The 19,395-nt window shown below is 42.8% G+C and overlaps 1 protein-coding gene across 13 annotated transcripts in view; it reads left to right on the forward strand.

Moving 5' to 3' along the window:
• The first annotated feature begins 4,238 nt into the window (after positions 1-4,238).
• lrrfip2 (leucine rich repeat (in FLII) interacting protein 2) overlaps positions 4,239-19,395 on the forward strand; it is a 91,247-nt gene continuing 76,090 nt past the window's right edge. For 6 of the 13 annotated variants that reach the window (XM_007904046.2, XM_042331843.1, XM_042331839.1 and 3 more), the window contains exons 1-2: positions 4,240-4,408; positions 5,983-6,186. In XM_007904046.2, coding sequence (XP_007902237.1) covers positions 6,097-6,186 — 90 coding nt within the window. In that variant the 5' untranslated portion in view covers positions 4,240-4,408; positions 5,983-6,096. Of the gene's footprint in view, positions 4,409-5,568; positions 5,766-5,982; positions 6,187-19,395 lie in introns of those variants that run through there. The other 7 variants (XM_042331844.1, XM_042331847.1, XM_042331848.1 and 4 more) reach the window with 5 other exon arrangements.

Genomic DNA, 19,395 nt, shown 5'->3' on the forward strand with positions numbered 1-19,395 from the left:
GAAACTGCTGTGGGAATTTGATCCCTTGTTCACACTACAGATATCATGTCCAGTTATTACCTACCTAAGAAAGTTCAGAGAGGTATAACTAGTGGGATGAAGGGAATGTAAAACAAGCGGTAGACCAGCATTTGAAGGGCACAGGTGGAAGAATAGCACTTGAGAAGATGGCATCAGTAGGAAGGGGTGAGATTGTGAAGAGATTTTGAGTCAATCGTTCAGGGCACTAGAAGCCGGTGGTGCCTCCCGAGAAAAGTGGGTAACAGATGTGTGACCCCCGTGTCCGCAAAAATATATATGTTATACGAATCTTAATCGAATCATCATCAAGATAACAGATAAGTTGGACTTGAGTCACTTTCTGCTTTTCTCTCTTTTTACAGTCATTTACCTGAGGCGGAGTTACGGTCCAGAGTCTGACTCCACTCATCGCCTGATTTAATTCAAAGAGCTGCTGCACACTGGTATTTATTGCTGTCTGAGTCCCAAATAGCTGCTGCCTGCATTTGATTTTGAGTCTCAGGATGTCTCAGCCATTCACTGAAAGTATGCAGTTAATGCAAAGCTGTTATCTACATGGCGAATCGAGGTCGGCAATGAAACTCAAGGGTATTTTACTGTAAGTGGAAATAGGTTATCCAACTACCATTAATGTTGGACTCCATTCCTGTCCGGTTATAGGGAGGTGGTGCACCTGTTCTGATTTTGTTACTTTTGCTTTCCTTGGCTGCCTTGTTGCATCCTGGTGACTTTCATTAATAGCCTATGAGTCATTGGGTATGGCACGCTTGCAATTATGTCAGATTGATTGGTATTGCTGCAATCTCAGCAATACCAAGTTGTAAGGTGTCAGCCAGCTCAAGATCTGCTGCGAGGCAACCCAGCTCCCCTCTAAAGTAAATTCTGTGATTATGCACTCCTGGTCCCAGTCAGGGATCTCCAGTCACCAAGCAGTTGAACCATTTCTAAGGGATGGAACAGGGTGAGGATTTCTCACTGTAGGTTAACTAAAATGTAGAAGTTTTTTTTTCTATATGGGGAGAGTATTTTGACACATTATACTCTCCTTGGATCACAAGGGCGACCGTTCCAACCAATGTCACACTCAAGGATTACTCCTTTTGGCCCATTTGATCTAATTCTTATGCAGTATCCACCCAACTGCTGACTCAACGGAAACATCAAACTGGAAAACATCAATTACTGATTTGTAGGTGAACTTCATGCAGGCCATGTATATTTCATTCCCCCCACCCCATGGTAGCCCACCGGGATGCAGAAAGGTCAATAACTTGGGTAAGCCACCTGAATAATGAAACCTGGCCCTCTATGACACATAATAATAATTCTTCAATTTGATATAGCGCCTTATCACGTCTTCGAAATGTCTCAAAACGCTTCACAGAATACACAGTAAAGTGAGTTGACTATATTCGTGTGGAGTAAGAAAACGTGTCCAACATTTTGCCCTGCCAGGAATTGAACACAAATCGCTCGCTTGCGAGGGAGTCATCTAACCATCAAGCTACAGATGGTAGTTACAATAACAATGCTGGCACTTGATATAACTCCTTATCACATTGTCGAGACTTCTCAAAGCGCTTCACAGGATATACTATAAAGTGGATTGACAGTGGATTTTGTGGGTGAATGTGGCTGCCAGTTTGTGCACACACAATGTCCTACAAACAAATGGAGTGAGTGACCAATTTTATTTGGGGGATTGTTGGCCAGGACACTTTGAGAAACTCCCTTCTCTTTTCGAATAGTGCCATGGGATCTTTAACGTCTACCTGAACAGGAGGATGGGACCTCAGTTTAATAATAGTAATCCTTGCATTTGATATAGCGCTTTTCACGTCTTCGAGACGTCTCAAAACGCTTCACAGAATATACTGTAAAGTGAATTGACTGTATATTTTGTGGGTGCAACGCGGCAGCCAATTGCGCACAACAGTGTCCCACAAACAGTAGTGGATTGAGTGACAAAATTATTATTATTTTTGTTTTCTTGTGGGATTATTATCAGGCAGGTGGAGTAAGGAAACTTGTCCATCAAACCTAGGTCTCTCGCTTGCGGGGCGAGTGCTCTAACCACTGAGCTACAGGATTCCTTTTAACATCTCATCCAAAGGACGGCACCTCCGACAATGCAACACGCCTCCAGCACTGCATTGGAGTGTCATCTTAGAAGATGTAATTCCAAGTCCCATGTGGGGCTTGAATCCACAACCTTCTTACTCAGAGGCAAGAGTGCTACCACTGCATCAGGCTGACACACATAGTTATTTATAACTTATACATTATAACTATTATATATTATGTATTATTACTTATAACTTATATATTATAATAGTTATAATACTGTAATATAAAATTGCTAACTACACAGAATAGTACTCTATATTTCCATATGGGGTCACATCTCCGGTTATGCTTTTTCCTTATAAGATTCATATCACATCTATACAATGTATCCCAAATTTGCCTGAGACAACTGTTAACTTCACTAAAATGTCACGAGTGTAACCCCTGGAAGACCTTGCTTACACCCCAGCCCCCCAAAAGAAAAAATATTTTATGGTATTCATTTTATTGGGCTATGAATGGCTGAGTGGACCCACTGGGATTTAAACCAGGTCCTAAATCAGACTGAACAGATTGAGCAAGTTAGGAAGGTTATAATTAAACCAGGTACAGTAAGCACAATGTACCTCGACTATAAATAACTCTTTTTTTTTTCGACCTTTCTTTTCGACCGCGCCTTTGGTCACCTTCCCACCCCTCCCCCTGGCTCGGTCCCGGGATCCTAAACTGTAAAGCGTTCTGAGACGCCGTCCGGCGTGGAGGGCGCTATATAAATCCAAGTTGTTGTTGTATAATTAGATGTTCCCCTGCTTCCCCGTGGAGTCCTGTAGCTCAGTGGTTAGAGCACTCGCTTTGTAAGCGAGAGACCTGAGTTCAATCCCAGGCAGAGGGGGAAACCTTGGGCAAGTTTCCTTACTCCACACAGAGCCTAATAATCCCTCCAAAACCAAAACAATAATAAATTGGTCATTTTCAATCCACGACTGTTTGTGGGACATTGCTGTGCGCAATTGGCTGCCGCGTTCGCCCACAAATATACAGTCAATTCACTTTACAGTGTGTCCTGTGAAGCGCTGTGGGACGTCCTCCCGACGTGAAAAGCGCTATATCAAATGCAAGGATTATTATTATTATTATTGTTGCTGAGCGCTTGATCAACAAGTTTGTCATTTAATCGTGTAGACGTGTAAAAGATGAAACTGATGTGAACACTGAGAGTTTATACCAGTCCAGGAACAGTCATGTATGTCACTCGGGACTGTGATTGCAGACTCCCCTGACCTGGGCTGCACATGGACAACATTCCTCACACACAGCACAGAGCTGCGATGCACAGTCTGAGTGTAACGTGGCCTCCTGTGAGGGCAGTGACCACCCGGGACCCCTGTGCCCATCAGTCAGTCCGAGTGCAGTGTTGCTCGGGGGCCGCCTGTCACCCCCTCGGCGGCGCTGACCACAAGGTCCGGCGGGAACGTCCGCCCCGAACTCCTGCTCCGAGGCGGTTGGCGAGAGGGGGTCCGACCCGGAACAGTAACGGTGGGGCACCTGCTCACCAACATCCGGAAATTACCAGTGACCTCAACAAGAAGTGTGTGCGGGAGGAGAGAGGAGAGACACCGACACACACACACACACACAGCGCCGCGGAGACTGTCAGCGGCGGAACCCGGAGAGAGAGCGACCTGTGGAACCTTACCCGGGAGGGGCTGTGCGGGGCTGTGCTGTGCTGTGCGGGGCTGTGCGGTGCTGGGGCTGTGCTGTGCGGGGCTGTGCTGTGCTGTGCGGGGCTGTGTTGTGCGGTGCTGGGGTTGGGCTGTGCTGTGCGGGGCTGTGCGGGGCTGTGCTGTGCGGGGCTGTGCTGTGCGGGGCTGTGCGGTGCGGGGCTGTGCTGTGCGGTGCTGGGGTTGGGCTGTGCGGGGCTGTGCTGGTGCTGGGGTGGGCGGTGCTGTGCGGTGCTGTGCGGTGCTGTGCTGGTGCTGTGCGGGGCTGTGCTGTGCGGGGCTGTGCTGTGCGGTGCTGGGGTGGGCGGCATGATCCTGGCTGCCCGCTCGCCGTGTGGGGACACAGCTCCTGGAGTGCAGTGAGAGAGGGAGCGGAGCGGAGCCGCCCCCTCCCCCCCCCCTCCCCCCGGGACACGAGAGCCACACCAGCAGCGCCGGGACGGACAGTCTGACCTGACCCACAGCTCCGGTGTGGGGGGAGAGGAGGAGGAGGGCCGTGTGACCCTGTGCCTGAGCTGCAGACCCTCTCCATGTCAGCGCCGTCCGGGGCACCTCATCCCCAGTGAGAAGCATTGATCCCCGGAGACCCCGCACTGGGGGTAAGTCGGGGGTCGGGTGTTGTTGTTGTTGTTCGGGGTGACCGAGGCTCGGCCCCGCGGACACAGCGGCTTTGTGTCAGAGCTCTGTCTCGGGTTCGGGTCGATCCACTGCCGTTTTGCCCGTTTTTTTTTAAAAAAAAGAAAGTGCCGCTCTGACACTCTCTCTCTCTCTCTCTGGGCGTTGGGAGAGGATTGTACATCAGCAAAGTTAAGGTGAGAGAGAAAGAGAAAGAGCAGCGAAGGCGGTGGGTGTGGAAACGGACTCTGATCTGTTGTTGTTTTCTACACGAAAGCTGTGTTTTGGTGGTGGTTCGGTGACGGTTTAGCGACGAATCCCCTTCTTTTGCTCATAAGGGAACTGTGTAACTGCTGTTACATTGATCTGTTTGTGTGGGAGTGGAGAGGAGAGAGAGAGAGAGACTCACTCAGTGGGGGGGAGGGAGGAGGGAGAGGAGGGAGGGAGGGAGAGGAGGGAGGGAGGGGAGAGGAGGGGGGAGGGAGGAGGAGGGGGGAGGAGGAGGAGGGGGGAGGGAGGAGGAGGGGGGAGGGAGGAGGAGGGGGGAGGAAGGGAGAAGGAGGAGGGAGGGGAGGGGGAGGAGGGAGAGGAGGAGGTGGAGGGAGAGGAGGAGGGGGAGGGAGGAGAGGGGAGGGAGGGAGAGGAGAGAGGAGGGAGGGAGAGGAGGGAGGGAGGGAGCGAGGGAGGGAGAGGAGAGAGGGAGAGGAGGAGGGGGGAGGGAGGGGGGAGAGGAGGGGGAGGGAGGGAGAGGAGGAGGGGGAGGGAGGAGGAGGGGGGAGGGAGGAGGAGGGGGAGGGAGGGAGAGGAGGAGGGGGGAGGGAGAGGAGGGGGGGAGGGAGGAGGAGGGGAGGGAGGGAGTGAGGGAGGAGGGAGGGAGGAGGGGGAGGAGGAGGAGGGGGAGGGAGGGAGGAGAGGAGGGGGGGAGGGAGGGAGGAGGAGGGGGGAGGGAGGGGAGGAGGAGGGGGGAGGGAGAGGGAGGAGGGGAGAGGAGGAGGAGGAGGGGGGAGGGAGAGGAGGAGGGGAGGGAGAGGAGGAGGGAGGAGGAGGAGGGAGGAGGGAGGCAGGAGGAGGAGGGAGGGAGAGGAGGGGGGAGGGAGGGAGAGGAGGAGGGGGGAGGGAGAGGAGGAGGAGGGAGAGGAGGAGGAGGAGGGAGAGGAGGAGGGGGGAGGGATATTGAACCTTTCCTGGAGATTGCAGGGAGTTCCTTTAAGCACAACTGCTCTGAGCTGAACTTTATTTCCATTTTCAATCTAAAGTCCAAACAATGCAGCAGTTGTACTTGGAGCAAAGACGTTGTGGTTTATAAGTTTCACTATGTTGGAAAGCCACATCCATCTACAGGTTGAGCAGCAAATCGTGATAGCATTTATTGTGACACTAATGATGACTGGATTTCTTCATCATTTCTTTAAGACTTGTTAGATACTGTCATGGTATCACCCGATATGAGTTGATAAGCGTTTTACATCGAAAGAAAACTTGCAGTTATGTGGCTATGTTTTATGTTGCCTCTATGCAAAGGAGTAAACGTTTGTGAAAATGTCTTTTTCCTTCACAGAACACCCGTGGATTGTCTTCACAGTACAGTCGTGGACACAAATATATATTTAAACGGGTTTGAATCCTGTCGTCTTGAACTTGTGTGAAGATTTTGTTTGCGCAATTGGAAGAAATGGGGACTCCTGGAGCTGGAAGGAAACGAACACCGATTAAGGATAGATTCTCAGCCGAAGATGAAGCTTTGAGCCACATTGCCAGAGAGGTTGGTTGCAATTACAGTCAGCAAAATGTGTCTATTATGTTATAGAAATCTTGTTATTGTTAGATGGTTGGAATGGGATATCCTTAGTTTCGCTGAGTCAATACAATAGTTTGACATTCTTTTTACTTATAGGTACAATTAATATTCTGCATGAACTGGTGACAAGCAAACACTCACAGTGTAAAATTAATTTGCAGTGTTGGAAAGAAACATTACTGTAGGCATAGTCTAATGAGTTGTTAGAAGTAGAAACCACATTATTTCTATTTATTTCTCCCCCTAACCTTATGATGTGATTCATTCTTATCATAATACTAATTTGTTTCTAGATTTCCCAGCAAAATGAAATGAGACAATATAAAAGTATGTTTTTACTTTCTAAGTAAACAGATAGGATTGTTAATATTCTGTGATAAATATATTGCATAGATTGGTTATAGTTTTAATGTTCATTTATTTAGTTTTCTTATTATCCTTTGCAACGCAAGTAACCTATCAAAAATACAAATACACTTTGAGATATGAAATATACATAGAAATCTTAATAACATACCAATAACATGAGTGACTATTATAACTACAAGATCACTTTAGTATCATACTATATGTTTAAGCATACTTAAGCATAAATCTCCCAAAATTTAAACTAACTTGAATGATAGGTTTAAAAAGGTACAAATAATAGAACGATTCTCCACTTTGAAATTCAAAATTGAAACAGTTAAGAAGATGCACTTTGAGCATCACTTTTTGGCCTCTTGTTATCATAGTAGCATTCAAGCTCTTCGTTGAGACTAGTGAGAGCTTCATTGAAAGCTATTCGCAGAAAATCCACAGTAACCGTAATTCTGCTTTCCATTTCCAGTTGAATGAGGTGCGAAGTTGTGGTGACTGAACACTTTTACTTGATTCAGGATTGTAAGGTGTTGAGTAAAGTTTTTAGAAGTTGAGATATTCTGTTATCTCTATTGCTTTGGCTTAATAGCAATATATCACTGTCTGATTGTTGTCTGATGTTATATCCTTTCTGGTTTCAAACAAAATTTCACCTTCAGATGGTCAAAACTGTAAACTGAACACACATTCCTATACTTAAATGTGTTGTGCAATATATTGCCCATTTCCGAAAGAGTTTCTAAGCCAATTAATAGGTTGTGATACCTAAGATAATGTTTTTGTTACTTCCTTTTGCAATGCACACAAGAGTTATCATTTGATTAATTAGTAATGATAATAATAATCCTTGCATTTGCATAGCTCCTTATCGTGTTGTTGAGATGTCTCAAAGCTCTTCACAGAATATACTGCAAAGTATGTAAAGTATATACTGTGTGTGTGTATGTGTGTGTGTATATATATATATAGCAGAATGTTAGCACTATTTTCCTGCTGCTCTTGAAAACTGTCTCTTTGAGCCATTCCACACCCAAGTTGGCATTCTGAGATGTGAGCTGAGACGATGAGTGTCGGCAGGCTATTTCACTATGAGGAGCTAAACCCAATCCTGTCTCCACTTTATTTTCACCAAACACTAAAGACAGTTGTCACTGCGCAGACCAGGGATCCAACTGGAACCTTTCTGGTTTGATTCAGTACCACATCACCCGGGGTGATGAGTTATCACTGACTGAGTTATGAGAATTGTTTTAAAATAGCTTTCACATAGAGCTCCAAATTAGAGAAAGGGAACTGTAACTGCAACAGTCTATAGTTTATAGTAGGTATGAGAGTGTTTTTTTAAATAACATCCTATTTGTATAACTTGTATAGTACATAATGAGTACATGTGGTACTCACTATTTTTCTACAATGTAAATTCAGGTGGATGACAAATGTTCTAAAATAATCCCTTGCATCTGATTTTTTTTTCCATTAACAAGTAGCCTTGAAAACTTTCAAAACTGCACGAATGTTTATATGGAGAGAAGGAGGAATTTGTCCGTGGGGTTGGACCACTGTCACATAGGCTTGCTGGTTAACCACAGGCAAATGTGTTGCAAGACAACAGTTGTGAAGCACTTGCACAAGATCACAAGGCTACTTTAAAATATCTTCCAGTAAACCATATCAATGGATGTTGACCATAATCTGTGCTTATCATTTCCTAATTCTGAAATGTTTGGATTGAATGAGCAAATATTATTTTAATGTATATTTACTTAAAAATTTACATGGTCCTGGTAATGTTTTCCAAACAATACATAGCTGTTACAAAGAATCCGGTGATCACACAGGTTGTTTGTAGTACAATAATATAAATTCAAATGGACCCCATTTTTTTTACCCAAATATCCAAATGCACACCAGTCCCAGCAGCACTTCAGGATGTCAGCTGGCATGTGGCAAATGAAAATGACTGATATCTAGGCAATCAGGTTGCTGCCAAAATCACTTCCTACACGCCGTCAACAACAACAACAACAAGATTCCATTTATTGAGCGCCTTTCACGTCGGGAGGACGTCCCAAGGCGCTGAAGGAAGTGATGATGGCAGGGACCTGATGTCCTGGAAGTCACCCCGTTATAACAGTGGTTGGGATGTTATTGACTTCAGCTGTCGCACTATAACAGGGCTTCTCTATGCTTGTCAGTTATATGTGTATGTGTAGATTGGGTCAAACTCTAGCTAGTTGTGTATCCAATAAAGTTGGAAACCAATCTAATAGAAATATTGAGTGTAATAGCGAGAAGATTTAGATAGTTTTAGATCGATCTTCAAGCAGATAAGAACTTAGTCTGTCTATATTTGCACCATTTTAGCTGACTTACAAGACAAGCTCGTTCTAGGAGATGAGTGGCAAAGCTTCAGAGTGTCGTGGTCTGTGTTGAGTCACTTGTTGTTTAGAAGTCTTCATGACTAATATGGTTTGCTACAATAGTGGTAGTAGTACTGATGTGACTGATGGCACCAAGCTGGGTGATGGGTCTGGAGTGAATGAAATGTAATAGATGGGTTACAGGATTGAGTGTAAAGAAACATAAGGCCCAGCTAATTCAATGGTAACATTATAGGGTTAGTAATGTGGAACAGTAAGAGACTATTTGATAGGCTGAACAGCTTTTTTTCTGTTTCCATGTTACTATCTCTATCTCTATATAATGTCCAGTTGTATCCGCAAGCAGAATTTTCAGCCTTTTAATAATAATAATAACCCTTACATTTGATGTAGCACCTTATCATGTTGATGGGACATCTTAAAGCGCTTCACAGGATACATTGTAAAGTGAATTGACTGTATCTTGTGGGTGAAACGCGGCAGCCAATTCTGCAAAGCAGTGTCCCACAAAAAAAAGTAATTCTTTTTAAAAAAAATTAGTATGGGAACTGGCTGGCGGATGTCCTGTGAGCTAGTCGGCTTTGCGAGTGTGCAGTCGAAGGGCTGTTGCTCGTTGCTATAGTGCAGGTTGCAATTTTATGGATCCCAAACACCACGATGTAACAGGCGTGTGCTATGATCTACAATGGTTGATGGCATTTCTTTTTTATCGGACCAAATCCATTCAACTGGATATACAGTACCATCAGAATATTAAAATCACAGATCATGCTCTGATATTCAGCTTTGCTGACAAACTTTTTTAATGGGTCCAATGTCACATGCTTTTGACAACTGGATTGTAAATACCGTAAAAAAAGATCTTTTTAAAAACAAATGCAAGTATTTTCCCACAAGTGTACAAAATGTGTGTATACACGATAAAATAAATGGCAGATGATTTGCTATATTTAAGAGCTATTTTAATATGCCCTCATTTAAAACATCAATGTATCTTTAAAATGCAAACATGGAGTAATTTGGTGTAAAGACCAAGTTATTGTTGCCATACAGTATAAGATGCTCTGTTTTGAGGAAACCGTTCTTCTTTTAGAAATGAAAGAGTATGTGGTGGTGTTATCTGAGGAGCTGCCGTGTTGCTGAGGAAGGCCAATTGTGCATTTGCTGATCTATACTTAGAAGGGAAAACTGAGTGTTCAGTGCAGTGTCCCCAATCAGATGTCCAACTTTTGGACAGGTGCAGCCTGCAAGCAATGACTGGTTCATGTATGAAAGTCAGCCTGGGGTGAACTCCAGTGTATCGTGACTTGATGTGTGAGAAATCTGATGCTGGCAGTGGTGGAAATGTGGCTGTGCATTACAATATTATTATAGATCTTGGCAGATCAAGGCCAGCTGTGGACTTGGGGTGAATTACTTGTTTGATGTGGTAGAGACAAACAAAATGTTACTCTCTGAAGATTCAATGCAGGACATAGCAGCTGTATGAATTGTTCACTCTAGGTGTTTAATTTCAGTTCAGTACTTTCACATCTGTTTGTGTCTCTTTACAATACAGCCTGATTTAATTGACACATTTTTGCAGGCAAGAATACAATGTTGTGTGGTGTTGAAAAGGAGAACAATACAGAATCGATGGGGAACTCCACCCTGATGTATTTGCTTTAGAGAGATGTAGGAATAGAAAGGATTGAGAGAGACCATTGCAGTTTTGCTGATCCCAAAGTTTCAAAAATCTCATACAATTCTCCATCTTATACCCTTCAACCTCCTCTTTGTTTGCATTGGCTTGTTGTAAAGGTAACACTATTGTGTTGTAATCTCAGCTACATGTGGAAATAACCAAAAACATATACAGTCGTATCTGAAATACAGTATCTATTCAACTATTTAAGTAACAGATCTGTATTCATCTGAAGGGTTTGCTTTTTAAACAAAAAACAAGTAATTCAGTTAAAATATTTGGTTTGAGTTGCAGCTTTAAACAATTATTTGAAAAGTGGCATATTTTTTAAGAAAAAGGCTATTATTCTGAATAACCAGTTTTACGAATCCTATTTTGTGCCCAGTGTTATGCTGACCAAAAATCATTATTATGCCACAGCACTACTTCATTTCAGAGCATAGTTGAGCAGGTGGCCTAAATGTAGCGATGTGATAGTGACGGTGTTAATACCAGCGCTGTAAAATTCTAGGCTGAGTTTTGGGTAACACGGAAGTGGCAGTGCAGTTAAGCTTTGACACCTGATTAACAGAAATTATGAGTAGAGGCCAGATTTTTCTTTCTTTATATGCCTCAGTTCGAACTTTGCCCCGGCACCTATTTGTATTTGAGTGGAGGTTAACGCAACAAAGGGTTCATTGTTAATACAAGATTGAAGTGATAATTTAGATAATATTTATGTGGCGGGCACAGCAGTATAATGTAGACCGAAAAGGCTGAACATCTGTGATTGTTAGTTTATGAGGATAAGAATGACTTTACAGATATCCAACTCCAGAATGATGAATGTCGGACATTGTGGAGATCTAGACATGTGAAGGGAAGAGCTGAGACAAAGCTGGAAGAGTGATTATTAAGATTGGGTACAAAAGCATATATATATATACAGTCAATTCACTTTACAATACACCTTGCTTCAAGGCGTCTTGACAACATGATAAGGCGATGTATCAAATATAAGGATTATTATTATTCTACCACTATATTAAATCACTGCTTTCCTCTAAACCATTTATTGGCAGGTAGTGACGTGGATTTATGCCAGTTTGTTTTGTTGCACAGTCTGTATATTACTACATTGCTGACCATTTTATAGGCAATACACTGCTTCTGTATCCTGCTAAAATGTTTTTAAGAAATGGTTATTGTGTTTTTAAATTTGCGTGTGCTGTGGAGAGCTATATTGAATAGACAGTATACCAATAGTCTATTTTAGTCTGGGAAAATATATTGCATCATAAAGTACTTGTAATTCAGAATATTCACTGTCTCTAATAACTGTTGCTGACTCATATTAAATTGTTCACATACTACTCATTCATGCTGAAGCTGGATATTGTTATTTCCAGTTGTTAAGTTGTTGCCAGTTTTCGGCCTCCTGTTGGTCTGTGCAGAAATGTACTCTATTGCTGGATGCATATTTATCTCATCAAACATCTGGGCAGCAACATCTGTATTAGCTTGTTTTTTCCTAATAAATCCCTTATACACCTCATTGCGACCATACCCGAGTACTACAGCCAGTCTATTGGATGACCCATTTCTGTTTAAGATAGCGAATGGTCTTCTTGCACAATTATAAACCCACACTCTAGGTTTTAGCAGTTTCTTATTTAGCCTGTAGGAATGTGCATTTACTCTTATTAACTCATGGCTTCCTTAACAGGTCAAAATAGACCTCAAAACAGCCACTTCCCTTGACCCACCACAGCTATCCAGCTACCGGCCCATCTCCCACCTCCCTTTTCTGTCTAAGGTCCTTGAGAGAGCCGTTGCCTCCCAGCTTCGCTCTTTCCTCTCCTCCCACTCCCTCCATGAACCCCTCCAATCGGGTTTCCGTGCTGCCCACAACACAGAAACTGCTCTTGTCAACGTCACAAATGACATCGTGACCATGTGTGACCAGGGCTACCTCGTCCTCCTCGACCTCTCCGCCGCCTTTGATACTGTGGACCACTCAATCCTCCACCGCTTCTCCTCCCACCTCAATCTTCAAGGTTCTATCCTTGACTTGTTCAGGTCCTACCTTCACCTCGCTTCCTCGCTTGCCTCCTTCAGGGCTGGTCTCAAGACCCTCTTCGATCGTGCCTTTGGTCACCCTCCCACCTCTTTGCCTTCCCTCACCTGTACCCCACCCCTCCCCCATGCTCGGGTCCTGATCCCTGTCTGTCCAGCGCCTATAAATGTAATTTTGTTGTTGTTGTATGAGGTTTCACAGGTAAGAATGTCTGAATCGTTGAACACAATGTGATAGAATTTGCAGATTTCATGTCCTTTGCTTCTAATTTGCTGAGACAATAGTTGCAGGGATACTAGTCTGGAAAAACCCGAAGGAGTTCTTGATTGTGGTAATTCTTGTGTTTAGAAATGCGCAAACTGGTGTGGAACTGATGATTAAATCTGAGAGCATGCAGTTGTGAATTTTTGTGTGTTAATTTGTTTCAGTTTGAAGAATGCCATAAGCAGCATTCAGCTACTGCAGCTTCATTAACACTGACACGTAGTAACAGCCAGTGACTGGAGGAGTGGTTGTTCCTGCAGTACTGGAATACTGACCAGTTCTTATAGTGTCGGAATACAGTCACAAAAGAAAATCTCATTGACGAAAAGGGGGGAAAATTCAAGTTTAATAATAAAACCTTTTCGTAATTACACTTGTTCCTCAAATACTAATAATACTGTAGATAAACCATAAGTACACTTGGAAATATTAGTGTGCTCTTGGGCCGGGGGGGGGGGGGTCAAGATGTGAGAATTGAAATGCAACTTTAAATCAGTTTAAAAGCTGATGATTTGAATGTTGCCAATCAATGAATTACAATGCTATGATGTATACTTCCCGAATGTTATATTCCAAGTAATCTCTTGCACATGATGATGTACAATCTCTGTATGTTTAGCTTCTGGAATCAATAACATTATTCCTTGGAGCTGTTTGACCCACATGAGTTATTGGCTGCACTTATTTATTGTTAAGTGCACACTGGGGTCCTACCTTCTATCGCAGCAATCAAGACAAAATGAAGTCAGTCTATCCAGAATATCACATCAGCTGCTTCCTAGGGGGTAGCAGATGACCTTTTGCCACAGTCACAAAGCAGCGAATGCACATAACCTTTTTGTACATCTCATTGTTGTAGTTAAATCTTTGTCCACTGACATTTTTTCTCCTTTAGAACTCTTGTCTGTCTTGTATGTGTACAAGTATCAAATCAGGTGGAAAATGAGCACAATAGCCAAATCTATTTAATTCCTCCTCTTTCCAACTCTTTCCCCTCCCCCACCCAATTGCTATACCACTTAACATTGTTCGATCTGCCGTGCCATGAGTGGATTGTCAACAGGGGAAACAGTGGGTTGAAATATTGCAGAGATCTGTGTGCTGCAAGTTTTTTAAAAAAAAATGGTTATTGAGCAATGAAAGTTGCTTCAATTCCTTTTGAGTATCATTTTGTTGTGAAGCAATTAAAAAGGGAGGAGAACAATTCAATGATATGCTAGAAAAACAACTGAAAATTCCAGACTTAAACTTGGACTCTCCTTTATTTCTATAATTCTTGTTGTATTTAGTTGGCCACCTTAAGTGATGGTAAACATGAAGTGACAATACTGGGTTCAGGTCAAATGTGTTTTTCTTCAAGGGTGGTGCTGGTGGGGGAGGCCAAGATTATTGAAATTTGGAATGAAATACTCAGTGTTTGACCTAGTATTCATTTTTTTTCTGGTTCTTTTGATTGTCCTTGTGATGGCAATTACTGCAAATGGAAAAACACTTGGACTTGAACCAGCAAGGTTTTGGTGACTGACTTCCAGACTGTGAAACGTGGGCATGAGTAAAAATGATTAATGTGATTAACCCTGTGAGTACTTTAGCTTTTTAAATGTGTTATTACTAGTCAGAAATCAGTTTGAGTAGGTATGAAAATTGTCAGCCCAGGACTGAAGATGAAAACCATTTTTGCTTTTATTCAGTAGAAACCAATTCAGAAAGAATTACGGGGCTGTTTGATTCTTCTCAGCAAATTTTGAAACCGTAGAATGGCCTGCAACCAGTGCCATCCTTACATTCAATATAATAATGATACTGATAATAATATTGATGATGATGAGGATGACTTTACTTACATTTGGTATAGTGCAACAACAACTTACATTTATATAGTGCCCTGCACGTGGTGTAGTGTCCCTAAGTACTTGACATCTTCAGGCTTGAGGGGCCGAATGGCCTACTCCTGCTCCTAATTCCTACAGTGGTCCAGTCTGGCATTGATCCAGGGGAGAGCGAGAGGAGAGGTGACTGTAAGCACGATTACAAAGGAAGGTGCGATTTGAAGGTGGGGAGGGAAGGGGCAAGGCAGAGGGATTGAGTTCCAGAGTTTCGGGGTGTAGTGGCTGAAGGCATGGCCACCGATGGTGGAGCGGACGGTACAAAGGACAACAGAAGGCCAGAGCCAGCTGAGCAGTGATCGATTGGGAATAAGCAAGTCAGATAGGTAGGGAGGTGAGAGGGCATGAAGGGATTTGAAAACGAGTGAGAGAATCTTGAAATCGATCTGTTCGATGTTTGAGAGCCATTGGAACCTGGCAATGACTGGTGTGCTGGGGTCTGGAGTTTCATGCAGGTGAGTATCCGGGCAGCAGAGGTTTGAATTAATTGGATTTTGTGTGTGGTGGAGCTGTGGAGACCAGCAAGGAGAGCATTGGAATAGCCCAGCCGGGAATTGACAAAGCTGTGGACGAAGGTTTCAGCAGCGTTGATTGTGAAGTACGGGCGGAAGCCGGCAATGTGATGGATGTGAAAGGTTCCCTTGGTCAGGGAACCTTTCAACCTAGTGCCTTTCAAATCAGGAGAGCGTCCCAAAGCACTTAACAGGATGTACTGTAAAGTGACTGTGTGTTTTGTGAGTGATCGCTGAGTGCCAAGACGTAAAAGCAAGGGTCCTGCTGTTTGTTCAGTTAGATGTTAAAGATCAGAAAAGGTTTAGGTTAAAGGACAGTATATTGGGTTTTCTTTCTTTGTAATGTTGCAGATGAACTTTTAAGGCTGAGCTAGAAATGTATCTGGGTGGTTTGAAGGATGCAAAGTCTTACAGTAGGACTTTGTCAGTACTGTGTGGAGCCTGTGACCAGGCTGCAGTTCACTCAGTTGAATAATTGTGTCTGTAATAAATGAATACTCAGGGGATAGTATTAAATGGTTTGTGTGAGGTGAAAGGCATCCATACCAGGCAATAGAATGTTTAATACTTACTTTGGTCACCCAGTGAGCCTGGTGCGGACTGCCAGATATAGATTAAAGCTCCCTTTACTCAGTTTGAATATTGTGTCTCAACTCCATGCCCAGGGGCACCCTTCCTTTTAAGGTGTGATCCCTCCATTTCCAACAACTTCTAGGGGTGGCGTTTGGCAATTTGGCCAAGTTCTGGGTCTACACACTGGAGACTGCCCAAGCTCAACTCACATTGAATCCTTACAGCAAGGAGAAATGAGAATATACGTCAAGTGAGCCTGGATTTGACAGTCATTTAACGCTAGCGAAGTCTTATAAAAAGGTGACTGGGGTGTTTTATGCTGTCTTCTATCTGCCCTTTTAATTCCTTAAAATTGCAGGTCCAAACAATCTCCAGAAATAGCAACAAAAATGACTCGACGATTCTTCCACACCATTCAAGTCAAAAATAGGCAATCTACCTTGCGTTGGTACCTAAGCTGTCTAAACCTGACGAGACTTCACAAATGAAGTTTGCAATTTTGATTATTGCTCAGTTGTAGAGGCAGGTATTGCGACTGAGGGCCATAGGCATTAATATTCTGACTGAATGAAAAATTTCCAGGTGAAATGAACCGGTCTTGAAATCATGATTTAATTTAAAGCGCTGAATTTATCCATGTTTGATGCATGAATAAGGATAAAACTACTTGCATTTATTTAGCACCTTTCAATTGGGGTAGGGCCTCGGAACATTCACTAAACAATGATGTACAGTCAAATCTGTTCTAGCAACTAGCTCCTTTCAGCAACCACCCCATGCTAACAACCACCCTAGAACAGCCCAGTCTGTCCCCTCTCTACACATACCAACAAACCCTTACTCAGGGGCCACCCTTATATAAAGGCAACTTTGGCCCAGTCCCCTGAAAGGTTGTTGAAAACAGGTTTGACTGTTTTTCTTTGTGGGGGAGAGGAGTGGATAAATGAATTGCTAACCATTTACTCTGTTACTGCGTTTCACCCACAAAATATACAGTCAATTCCTTTACAGTATATCCTGTGAAGCACTTTGAGACGTCTCAAAGATGTGATAAGGCACTATGTCAAATTCAAGGATTATTGTATCATTATATATTATAATCTAGGGGAACATTTAACGCAGCTTCTTCAGTTTGTAAGGCATAACTGACCTAAAGTGGAAATCTACCCTTCAGGTGAGCTCCAAGGTGGAACCTGAACCAGCTACTGGAGCTTTAAATGTAGGTAATTTATTGCTGACATGTAGCAGCAACCAGCTTGGATTCAGTGGACTCCAAAGGGGAAAAGGAGAGGGGAGGGAGAATTGCAGAGTGTCTGTTTTTAATTACGTATGTTTTGGCAAGCAATTAGCTTTCCTGTATAATTGTAGGCATTACTGTATATGTAATGGGTGGCAAATATTTCTGTCAAGTGGGAGCCACACAGCAGTTGCACTGCTCACCGTAAAAGACTTTCATAAAAATTATCAGGAGCAGGGCTACGCATAAGTAAGCTTGTCATTTCTGGGACAAATAACTTTGAGTGGCTGTTCTGACAATGCACATTGAGTTACCAATGGGCTGTGTCGTCCAGTCAGTTGCAGAGGATGAAATTCCATCTCCAATTTAAAATATGAGGACTAGAATGGGTTTCCACTGTTGCGCAGGCACTTGGTTTGTTGGCTGATTGTTTCGTTAATCTAGCTTATAAAAAATTGTCTAAATGTCTAAGATTGCAGAAATACTCTCACAAAATATTTTTACTTTTGTGCTTTATGTAAATTAACATTTGCGATGAATTAGTGGAAACCAACATGGTTCCAAGTGGACTTTAATACTGAAAGTGTTGTCCGAATGCAGGCACTTTCAAACACAATTTTCACACAGCAGTGAGTTTATTAAAGGTGTCAATTTTGTGTAATTGTCTGACTGCTGCTTATTGATTACCCTCTGTAGCCTTCTTTGCTTTCAAAGGGGGCTACACTTTCAGCTACACCCAAGGTTACTCCTGTTGAGCTGTTCGTTTTGTGATTGCTTACAGATACAAGCAACAAGCTTAGACTACCCGGAATGGATAGTCTCCAACCAGTTTCCTAGTCTCTGATCCGAGGAGGCAAAAATATCAAAGGTCTCCCAACAAATTGAAAATTTTTTATATTTTCCAATTCTATCGGTTTGATTCTTAAGATTCCTGAAGATTAACACATTGTGTCTTTACAGTACAGAAGGTTAAAAAGGTAAAAAATATAAAAGGAGCTAAAATGCAAGATTTATTAGTATTTTCAAAAATGGTTTCAGCAACTGGTTCTCTTTAAAACACTTTTTTTTGTCACAGGCTGCTATTGGTCCCCCCCCCCACCCCACCACCACGTTTTTTCCAGTTCCTTTGTTTCTTCCCAGGAGGGTTGAGTGCTCTTTCCAGACAGGTTTTGTAGTTCCCAATACTCATTTGTGTTCTTTGTACCTTAGATGTATTCAAGTTATGAGGAAAAACTTTGACCCTTGATGGATTGTTACAGTAAACACATTACACTGAATGGTTCTTTTACACCTTGCTCTGAACCAGACTTCAGAGAGTGTCTGCAACAAAGGTGATTTCAAAGTTTTGCTAGCCTTTGTTCAGTTTTTAAGAAAGTAGTAGATGCATTTTTAAATTATTACTAAAGGACCTAATGGTGATGCAGTAACTCGATTTGCCAGTCACTTGGTTGATGTATTCATTTCAGTTTCATTGAGCTAAGGCTAGTACGAGAGATCTGAGTGCTGAATGATTCAATAATATATCAAGATATATAGACCGTTTTGACGAAGGGTCGTGGACCCGAAACGTTGACTCACTTTCCTTTCTCTATAGATGCTGTCTGACCTGCTGAATGTTCCCAGCGACTTCTGTTTTTGATTTCAGATTTCCAGCATCTGCAGTATTTTCGTTTTGTATAAATTTGTCCAATTCAAGGAGCATTACTCCATCCAAACAAGACAGTGTTTGAAATTTGTATCTCCGTAAACAAATAGAACAATGTCAAGGGATACGTTCTACTTCCTACATCGCAATTTGAGCAGTGAGTGCAAAATATTGACAGCCATGGAACTCAAATTAGTAGCTATTAACAAGCTGTTCCATTTCTAATTAAGATGTTAGGCATTTAAAGATTGAAACCAGGAGTCATTAGTGTGAATAGAGGACTTGTTAGCTGAATGTTGGAGAGATGTGAGAGTTTATTGATTTATCTACACAGTAAGTGCAAATACAAATTGAGGACTGCTTGACACCAAATCTAGATCTGTACCACCTTTTTCAATATCGATAGCGCTTCACAGTTTCTGCTGTTGACTGCAATTAATGTCCAAACTCAGCAAAATAGTCATTGTACTGACCCAGTCCTTTTGTGTTGAATTCTAATTTACAAATCCACCTCCCATTGTACAGAGATTCTGATTCTGGCATAAAATATACCTAGATATTCTTTTTAATGTTTG

Source organism: Callorhinchus milii, unplaced genomic scaffold (genome assembly GCF_018977255.1).
Source record: "Callorhinchus milii isolate IMCB2004 unplaced genomic scaffold, IMCB_Cmil_1.0 Scaffold2, whole genome shotgun sequence".
Lineage (NCBI taxonomy): Eukaryota > Metazoa > Chordata > Chondrichthyes > Chimaeriformes > Callorhinchidae > Callorhinchus > Callorhinchus milii.